This window comes from Bison bison, unplaced genomic scaffold, assembly GCF_000754665.1.
Source record: "Bison bison bison isolate TAMUID 2011002044 unplaced genomic scaffold, Bison_UMD1.0 scf7180017864284, whole genome shotgun sequence".
Classification (NCBI taxonomy): domain Eukaryota; kingdom Metazoa; phylum Chordata; class Mammalia; order Artiodactyla; family Bovidae; genus Bison; species Bison bison.
Genome location: NW_011494856.1, coordinates 1244730 through 1254635, shown reverse-complemented (window position 1 = coordinate 1254635; position 9906 = coordinate 1244730). Strand labels below are relative to the sequence as shown.

The following is a 9906-nucleotide window of genomic DNA, read 5'->3' as shown; positions in this document are numbered from 1 at the left end:
GGATGAAGGAGGGGACCCCAGTGCAAGCACTGTGGGAAGTCCCGCAGGTGGTGAGCAGCTCTGAGTAGGTGCCCGGAAGCTGGTGACGCAGGTGGGGAGCTTTGCTGTCAGGGCCTGCAATGCAAACCACCGCCCCCACCATTTTCTTCACCAAGCACCCAAGCAGAGGTGGGAGAAGAGACTTCACAGAGGATGAAAGATGGGCGGAGGGGACTCCAGGTGGCTGACACAGAGAAGTTGGAGAGGGACAGGACAAGGGGTGGGGTGATGAAGATGGATCTGGAGAGGGAAGATGTGGGCAGAGAAGGGGAGGGAATGGGCAGTGCTATCCCAACTTTGCCATTTTCTGCTCTGTGACCTTGGGCAAGTCACTCAACCTTTCTGGGCCTTCCGTCTGAAAGATGGAAGCTTGACTTACAGGCTGGTGAGAATCACATGCAAGGCAAAGTACCTTGTCACTCCATTCATTCATTCCTTCATTTATCCATCCATTTTCCCGAGTTCTTTAGGCACAACAGATGTATTGTACATGGTGGGCTTCTTCCCCTACCCCAGACTTAGGGTTGGCTCAAATCCCAACTCAGAAAGGATGGAGCTGGGAGGCTGAAGTTAATAATACTGATTCTATCATCAGGGCCTGAAAAGCTCCATAGACTGAGAGATGGAGAGGGGGTCCAAGGTCACCCCCTGTCCCTCACTATACACCTGGCTTGTGCTATAGATGGGACAGTGGCTGAAAAGTCAGAGATCAGAAAAGTTCCACTTCTTTGGATTAGCCCTTGAAAGCTTCCTGGAGGAGGGGATTTCCCAGCCATCTGCTTGGCCCGAGGATGGACTTATCATTGAGGCCACAGACTGGAGTGTGTATGTGTTGGTGGGGACAGGTGTGTGTCAGGCATAGGGAGGGCGCTCTGGTAGAGACAAGAGGCTAGGGGAGGTCACAGCTGGTTCCCCTCTCTCTCCCCTCCAGGTGCACTGTGGTCAGCTGAGTGACAATGAGGAGTGGAGCCTGCAAGCTGTGGAGAAGCATGTAAGTGGGGGTAGGGCTGGGGTAGGATAGGGGATGGGGGCTGCTGAAGACCCTCATCACAGCTGATGGGAAGATGATCTGGCCAGGGAGATGGACAGAGCTGGGTTCCAGGGTCGCACTTTTGGGCTGTGTGACCTTGAGCAAGTCACTTAAGCTCTCTGAGCCACAGTTTTACATCTGAGAATCAGGATAAGGATAGCACTGACCTACTTAGACTACTAGTGATATTAGGCGAGTCAGATACTTTGCCACCTGACTCATTTGAAAAGACCCTGATACTGGGAACGATTGAAGGCAGGAGAAGGGGACGACAGAGGATCAGATAGTTGGATGGCATCACCGACTCCATGGACATGAGTTTGAGTAAACTCTGGGAGTTGGTGATGGACAGGGAGGCCTGGCATGATGTGGTTCATGGGGTTGGAGAGAGTCGAACACGACTGAGCGACTCAACTGAACCGAAGAAGGAATATCTACATAATGATACTGAGGCTCTTCCTTGAGATTATGATTTTGTGACTTTAACAAGAACTCAACGACAATGACTCCCCATGGGTTCTAGAGACAGAGCAATCTGACCCTGTTCTTGCCTTGGAAGAGTCTGGGGGCTAGGAGTGGAGACAAGCCCAGTATTTATCTGATCATGGACCGAGGGACTCTCCGGGGAAAGAGGGAGCCCACTGGAGTGTGGGGGTGGAGGGTGATGGCACCGCAGGCAGAGGGAACAGCTCAAACCAAGGCTAGAGTCCCAAGGTGGCGAGGGCGATAAAGGTGGGGGGTGTGGCTTGCTGACCGCTCCGCCCGCCCCAGACCCTGGTGGCCCTGAAAAGGGTGCAGGCCTTGCAGCAGCGCGAGTCCAGCGTGGCCCCGGAAGCGACCCAGAATCCTCCGGAGGAGGCAGCGGGAGACCAGAAGGGTGGGGTCGCATACACAGACCAAGACCGAAAGATCCTGCAGCTTTGCGGTGAGGACCTGGCCGCTGCGGGGAGGGGCGGGGCGCGAACCTGTGAAGGCGGAGCCACGGGTGGGAAGGTCCGTGGGTGGGCGGGGCCTGCGGCTGGGGCGCGGCCGGGGGCTGGCTGGGACAGCAACTGAAGAAGAGATCCTGAACTGGGTGGGAGGTGGAATTGGAGGGTGCACGCCCTTGGGGGAAATCTGTGGGCCCTCTGTCTGACTCCTGCCCCGCCATCGCAGGGGAGCTCTACGACCTGGATGCATCTTCCCTGCAGCTCAAAGTCCTCCAATATGTGAGTCCCTGTGCCCCTACCACTGTGTTCCTCCCGGGACGGAAGTCCTCTTGAGCTTCCATCTCAGTACAGATTCAGATGTCCTCTCTTCTCCACTTACCTGCGAGCCTCAGAAAGGCAAAGGGTGGGGAGTGGGGATCTCCCAGATGCGAGGTCAGCCCCTCGCTGTGTCCCTCCCTCTCAGCTGCAACAGGAGACCCAGGCATCCCGCTGCTGCCTGCTGCTGGTATCCGAGGACAATCTCCAGCTCTCCTGCAAGGTGAGGGCCCAGAGCCACTGTGGGGCAGGGAGAGGGACCTGGGTCTCTGAGAGGAAAAACCTTGTCTGTCCTTTAACCAGCCCACGTCGTTCTGCCCATCAGGTCATTGGAGATAAAGTACTGGAGGAAGAGATCAGCTTTCCGGTGAGTCCTGTGTCTGTCCCCTGTGTTGGAGTCTGCAGAAGCAGTTAAAGTGGACCAGGTATTCCTGGAATCTGCCCATTGAGACTGGAATCTACTAGAATCTCTTGGAATCTGATGGAATTATCTGGACCTTCAGATCTACTTAGAAACGTTATGAGAGATCACAACCTCTCATGATCAGGATCCCTTAAGAGAAATCACTCACAATCTACAGAAAGGTTTACTTGGGGCCAGGTCACTTCTGTTGAAGTATCTCTGGGCTTGGCTCTCTTAGAATCCATTAGGATCAGTGAGAATCCTTGGATTCTGCTTTTTTATCTCCTATTTAGGGAAGACCCTTAAGTCCTTCATAGGGGATTCTGGTCAAGAGCCTACTCCCCCTATCCCCCACCCCCACTCTTCAATGTTGACTCCATCCACGATTTGGACTGACTGAAGAGGTAGTTGAAACTTCCAGACTTGATGAGGGGAGAGGTCTCACATGGCCTGATCTTGGGAAGAGTTGGGCCCTGACTGGCTCTCCGTACTCCCTCAGTTGACCACAGGACGCCTGGGCCAAGTGGTGGAAGACAAGAAGTCTATCCAGCTGAAAGATCTCACCTCCGTAAGCCATGGCCTGGCTGGACCAGGGGAGGAGACAGGGGAGAGCCCTCTGCCCAGTCCCCAGGGCCAGGTTCTCTGGGCCTGGGCAACCTAGGAATAGGGGAGACAAGACCCGGGAACTTTCTCCTAGCCCACCCTGTGTCATAGCACTTCCCACCCTGCCTGAGCCCTTCAGACCCTCCTGTTGCAGAGTGTGGTGGAGGGCTTGGGAGGGAAGCATGTTCTTCCTTCCCTGCCCTGACTTGCCTCCCCTCTTGCTTCTCCTTTGCAGGAGGATGTGCAACAGCTGCAAAGCATGTTGGGCTGTGAGGTGCAGGCCATGCTCTGTGTCCCTGTCATCAGCCGGGCCACTGACCAGGTCGTGGCCCTGGCCTGTGCCTTCAACAAGCTCGGAGGAGACTTGTGAGTCTGGGTGAAGGGATGTGGGTCAGGAGATGGAGCTGAGAGGCTGGGCGGGACTTGACTCGGGTAACAGTGTAGGAAGGGTACTGGGCAGGGGGTGATATTCTAGCAGTGGTGGGTTGAATGGTTTGTCTGTGTAAGAGATTGAGATTATGAGAGCAATAGACCCTTATTGCTGCTCCACTGGGCTTTGTAAAATCATGCTGAGGTCCAAACAAGTTCCCCTTCTCGTTTCTACTTCCTACAGTTTGGATTATCCATGTTTTGGTACTGGCCTTCCCCCGACTTGCCATCCCTGTATTAGCATTTCTGCTGGTAACTGATGGAGGAGCGATGTGCTCTAGGATGGGTGAACTCTCTGGGACCCCCAGAACATCACTGACGTTGTGGACAGTGGCTCAAGGGAATAGGCATGAGGGTGGGGCTAAGCTGAGGCTCTTCAGAGGCATTGATAGGCAGCTGTAAGAATCATGTGAAACAGAAGGGTGGGCAGGACAAGAGTCAGGTACACAGGCTTAGTCAGGAAGTATGTCTCAAGAACTGAGGTCAGATTTGGGGTATGGAAGTGGTATCACAGATTTCATGTTCCTGCACCAACTCATTAATTGCTGCCTGAAGCATTGTATTAGTTTAGTGAGAAACAGTGCTGTGATTAGCCACATCTGTCCTGGGGGCACATTCAGGATGTGAATGCTGCCACACTTGGTCCAGCATGCCCAGCAGTAGGGAGTAGTGGGCAGGTGAGGGGTTGCATTCTGATTCCAGGATGCAGAGATGCCGGGGTCCAGCCCCGGCAGGATCCAGGGAATTCAAAGGGGAGACAGCTTCGGCAATCAGGATACGATAGAATTAAAGATATAAAAAGTGGTTAAATAAGGATAGCTCAGTGAGAAAATTCAGTGGAGAAAAGAGGCTGAATAACTTGGTTTACGTGGAAAGCCAATAAAATTCCAAGACAAGGAATTTGCATCACCTACGTAGGCTGCAGGCGTCCTCCCATTCTCCCGAAGGAGAGGAGACACTAAGGCCTCCCTGGTCAGATCTTAGAAGCCCAGGCAAAATTAGTAGGCTTGACGAGCCTCCACGCTCCAGATGGGAATTCAGCCAGAAGGTGAGAGAAAGAACGACATGGGGAGACCAAAGCTTCGGTGAACAAGGCCCGCACTTTATTTTCCAAAGTAGTTTTTATACCTTAAGTTGTGCATAGAGGATAATGGGGGAAGGGGTAGAGTCAGCAGTAAGCCAGGCTTTCTTCCTGCAAACTTATCATATGCAAAAGTTTAGGTGATTTACATCATCTTCTGGCCAGGAGGACTGTTAACATGTTATGATCCTTTCTTCAGAAAACTTATTTTTCTCTAAAGGTGATTATTCTAAAGTCAGGCGCCACCCTCCAAAAGCATTAGATAAAGTTGCATTCCAACAGGGCAAAGGTGTGGTGGGCTATAACAAGAAAAGAATTAACTCAAGGGTCCAAGGTTATAAACATTAAAGCTACTACTTACATTCCTATACACCAATTATATTAATCAGTACACTCCCAGGGACACAGTAGGTAAGGGATATGGAAACTTAGCAGAAACATTGGCCCAACAAGTGAAAAACCTTTCACCAATACAATTTCTAATCAATCTTTTAACTGCTCAAAGGAATCTGTATTTAGACATTTTGAACATCTCATGCCTCTCACAGTTGGGAGGCTGTGAACAATCACATGTGGCTGGAAGAACCTGTTCAGGCAGGCTAGAGGACCTCCAAAGGAGTTTGTGGGTTGAAACACTTGTCACACACAGGAACTTTATTAATTGGAGCTGTAAGTTAACTCTTATTTCAGAGAGAGGTGGTGGGGGACAGCCCCCTGTAAAGTCAGAGGTGTAGGTGAGAGCACAAAGCAGTAAAGTAGGCAGACTCTGGTTTTGGGGGTAGATGCTCTAGAATTTCCAGGGGGACTCCTGAGGCTCAATCCCGCCTTTGCGTATGCCAAGCCTCCTTCCTCATGACCTTTGCCACGGGTGGAGTTCCTCACTCTGGCTCCTGGCACAGAGAGATGCTGACAAGATGCTTGGCCCCTGGGGCCCAAATTGGCAAGCTGGGTTTGAGGCCTCAGAGCTCCTGCAGGAAGTGGAGACTGGAGATGTTGGGACTAGAGAGGGGTCAGAAGCCCAAGGATAGTGTCTGCAGGGGTGGAGCAGAGATCTGGGAGTCAGGTCTGAGTAGCAGGACCTGCCAGCCTGGAGGCCTGGGGAAATGAAGACAGGAACAAGGCAGGACTAATTGAGGCAGGGAGGATGGGGGTCTGTGTCATGGGGAATGGTGAGCATCCTGGTGTGGGAGTATTTGTGCCACTCAGTGAGCACACATTGAATACCTAGTGTGTCTGACCCTGTGCTGGCTGGATGGCCTTGGGTAGGCCTTTTGGGAGGGAGAGTGCAGAGTGGGAAGTCCAGCAAGGGTTGTGGCCTCTGGCTGCCAGCCTGGGTTCTGAGATGGTCCTGGACCTGGAGGAGAGGAAATAGAAGGGAAATGAGATGGGAACTGGGTGACAGCCTTGAGGCTCAGGGCAGAGACAAGGTCATCTCTAGGTTCCACATCTTTCAGGGAGTAAGTGCTGAATAATTGCATGAGCCAAGGTGGTGCTCAGCTCAGAGCAGGCACTGTAGAGAAGCATCCTGGAAGCCTGAGAACATCCCTTCATCTGGGAGTGCGATGAGGCTGGTGGCAGAGGAAGAGGTACATTTAAGACTTTAGCAGACACTTTGCAAACGTCTCCCCTGTACCAGGCTCTGCATTGGATAGGGGGTGATACAGTCAGAGTTCAAGACTGGCTTCAAGACTTGATGTTTATTTTTAGGGCACAGAGCGGGGACGGTGGGAAAGGTATTCTAGGCAGAGCGAACAGTGTGAGAAAAAGCATGAAGGTATGAAAGAGCCTGAGGTTTTCTCAGAATGATGAGCATCTTACTGTGGCTGAGGCTGAGAAGCCCATAGAATAGGGGAGAGAGGTGGGTGGGACCAAATGAAGGGGACTGAAATGGAGTGGGAAGGAAGGTGGGGAGACAGACACAGCACCGTGGGGATTGGGGTCTAGACCCGAATCACTGGATGGCAAGCATGAGTGGGGGATACCCCAGCAGAGAGGAGTGCTGCAGGTAGCCCCCAAATGGGGAGGGGTCTTGGCAGGGAAATCTGGGGCTGAGAAATGGTCAGAGTCTCTGAGGAATACTCCATCTCCCTGTGATCCCCATCCAGAGAGGCTTACCCACGTCCACAGCCCAGGTCCCACCCCAGCCCAAGTCCCACAAAGCTCCCTGGTGATAAATCATTGGGTGGCCAGATTGAATGACCTCCTTAGGACTTCAGGCCCATTTTGTCTGATGCCCGCCAGCTCCATGAATATGATATGGGCACTGCCCTGCCCACAACCACCTCAGGACTTGTGGAGGCACCAAATCGGGGCCTGCAGGTTCCAGGGAATGGAGGACAGTGTAGGAGCTGGATGAGACAGGGCAGTGCCACCGCCCCTCCCTGAGGTTGGGGGAGAGGGGCAGGAGAACACATTGCCTGCGGTTGGGCGAGTCTCCAGTCTGAGGGGAAAGACTCAGCCTCAGTCTGGGTAAATCTGAAGTCAGAGGAGGGAGACTTTGAGAAGTTTCTGGCTTTGAGAAGCAATAGTCTGAGGAGGAAAACACATTTGGGGCAGAAGAGGATTAGAGCCCACTCCCTAGAAGCCCCCCAACTCTGAGGTGGAAGCTGGCCCAAGCCGCCTGGGTGGTGAGCGGCCCCAGCAGAGGAGGGTGAGGTGAGCTGGTGGGTTTCTGGGTGGGCTTTCTGGAGGGACGGAGGTGAGGCGGAGTGGGGAGAGCAGTCTGTGGTCTGTCCCTCTGCGGCGACCCCCACCACCCGACCCTGGCAGGTTCACAGACCAGGACGAGCACGTGATCCAGCACTGCTTCCACTACACCAGCACAGTGCTCACCAGCACCCTGGCCTTCCAGAAGGAGCAGAAGCTCAAGTGTGAGTGCCAGGTGCGTGGCCTGCCTTGACTGCTCTCGGGGGCCAATTCCCCCAGCTCTCAGCCCCAGAGAGTCATCCACAAGGGAAAAGCCCATGGGTTTTGGGGCCAGTGATGGGGAGACTACCTAGGCCCCTGGAAGTCTCTTAAAGAGGAGAACTGGAGCTCTTCAGGATGGCACCACTGGCTGCAGGCCCAGTATGCGATCGCCCTCTAGTGTTCGGATTGGGCATCACAACAACATCTGGATGGCTAGAGTCCAAGGGGACCCTACACGGGAGGCTCAGGTTTCCTGCTCACCCTCCCTGTGACTAGAACTCCCACTCCTTCCCTTAGAGCCAAATGATACAATTAGACTCTCTCAGTCTCCGGCTTGTCCCGCGAGCCCTAGGGAAAGAATGAGAAGACCCTCAGGCTGACGGAGGCAGGGGGCTGGAGAGGGTGAACCCCCGCAACCTGATTCCCTGTGATCTCCTTTTTCTCCATTCCAGGCTCTTCTCCAAGTGGCGAAGAACCTCTTCACTCATCTGGGTGAGTGCACTGCCCTCCTCCATGCCTGCCTATGGGGTGGGAGTCGGGGGACTGGTGTTTCGAGGAGGGGAGGCAGGCAGGCTTGTCAGCACTCCAGCCTGGTCTCGCCACAGTCCCCCATGCTTCTCCCTCCCGCAGATGACGTCTCCGTGCTGCTCCAGGAGATCATCACAGAGGCCAGGAACCTCAGCAATGCTGAGATGTGAGTGAGTCCACCCAGGAGTAGGGGGAGAGAGAGACCCTGGCCCTCAGTCATCACCTCTCTTTTCCTCCCCTCTTTTTTCCCCCCTCTGTTGTCGTCATAATTTATTTGGCTTGCACAGCATAGGGGATCTTAGTTCCCCGAGCAGGGACTGAACCCACGCTCCCTACATTGGAAGCATGTTGTCTTAACCACTGAACCACCAGGGACGTCCCCTCCATTGCCTTCCTGTGGGACCCATGTCTTGTGTGATTTTTTATTTCATGCTTGTGTCCCTCACTAGATTGTAACATCCGATGACAGCAGGCACGCTGCTTGCTTTGCAGGCCGTGGGTCCTCAGCTCTTAATACAGTGTCTGACTGAGCGACTTCACTTTCACTTTTCACTTTCATGCATTGGAGAAGGAAATGGCAACCCACTCCAGTGTTTTTGCCTGGAGAATCCCAGGGACGAGGGAGCCTGGTGGGCTGTCATCTATGGGGTCACACAGAGTCGGACATGACTGAAGTGACTTAGCAGCAGCAGAAGCTGGTACATGGTAGGTGCTAGCAAAAAAAAAAAAAAATTATCCATCTTAACTAATGTCTGGAGTCGGCTAGCCCTGAGGAGAGTCTCACCATAGGTCACTCCCTCCCGGCCTCAGAAATCTAGGCTTCACCTCAAGTCCTGAGATTTGAGGGGTGGTCACAGAGGGGTGTCAGGGCCCTGTGGACCAATGCCATCTCTCCACAGCTGCTCTGTGTTCCTGCTGGATCAGAACGAGCTGGTGGCCAAGGTGTTCGATGGGGGTGTGGTGGAAGATGAGGTGAGGCAGGGCTGTGTGGGGGGAGGGTGTGGCCGTGGTCCTGGGGGCCAGGAGTCCTCGGGGGAGCAGGCCCTACGTTTGATCGTCCGCTCTGTGACCGGCCACTAACCCTTCTCTCAACTCCATTCCTGCCCCGGCAGAGCTATGAGATCCGCATTCCCGCTGACCAGGGCATCGCGGGTCATGTGGCGACCACCGGCCAGATCCTAAACATCCCAGATGCTTACGCACATCCGCTTTTCTACCGAGGCGTGGACGACAGCACCGGCTTCCGGACGCGCAACATCCTCTGCTTCCCCATCAAGAACGAGAACCAGGGTGCGGGTTGTGGTGGCTCCGGAAGAGGGCCGGGGCGGGGCCTGAAAGGATGGGGCGGAGCCGAGCAGAAGGTCCACAAGCCGTCTCTACCACCCTAGCATCCCCGGGCCGAAGGGATGGGGTTTCCCAAGCCTGTGATGTCCCTTGAGGATACCCTGGGAGGACAGATCATCAGACACGTCCACTGGCTCATCTTAGCTCCTCTTTGGTCCCCAGAGGTCATCGGTGTGGCCGAGCTGGTGAACAAGATCAATGGACCATGGTTCAGCAAGTTTGATGAAGACCTGGCTACAGCCTTCTCCATCTACTGTGGCATCAGCATTGCCCATGTGAGCGGGACAGGGGCAGGCCC

At 54.1% G+C, this 9906-nt stretch overlaps 1 protein-coding gene across 4 annotated transcripts in view; it reads left to right on the top strand.

The window, feature by feature from the left end:
- Nucleotides 1–9906, top strand: part of PDE2A (phosphodiesterase 2A, cGMP-stimulated) — a 69350-nt gene that overhangs the window by 51919 nt on the left and 7525 nt on the right. For all 4 annotated transcript variants that reach the window (XM_010849497.1, XM_010849496.1, XM_010849498.1 and 1 more), the window contains 13 exons: nt 971–1030; nt 1841–1994; nt 2225–2277; nt 2462–2536; nt 2639–2680; nt 3216–3284; nt 3555–3685; nt 7599–7710; nt 8189–8228; nt 8367–8430; nt 9164–9236; nt 9377–9554; nt 9771–9883. In XM_010849497.1, the coding sequence (XP_010847799.1) occupies nt 971–1030; nt 1841–1994; nt 2225–2277; nt 2462–2536; nt 2639–2680; nt 3216–3284; nt 3555–3685; nt 7599–7710; nt 8189–8228; nt 8367–8430; nt 9164–9236; nt 9377–9554; nt 9771–9883 (1164 nt within the window). The remainder of the gene's footprint in view (nt 1–970; nt 1031–1840; nt 1995–2224; nt 2278–2461; nt 2537–2638; nt 2681–3215; nt 3285–3554; nt 3686–7598; nt 7711–8188; nt 8229–8366; nt 8431–9163; nt 9237–9376; nt 9555–9770; nt 9884–9906) is intronic.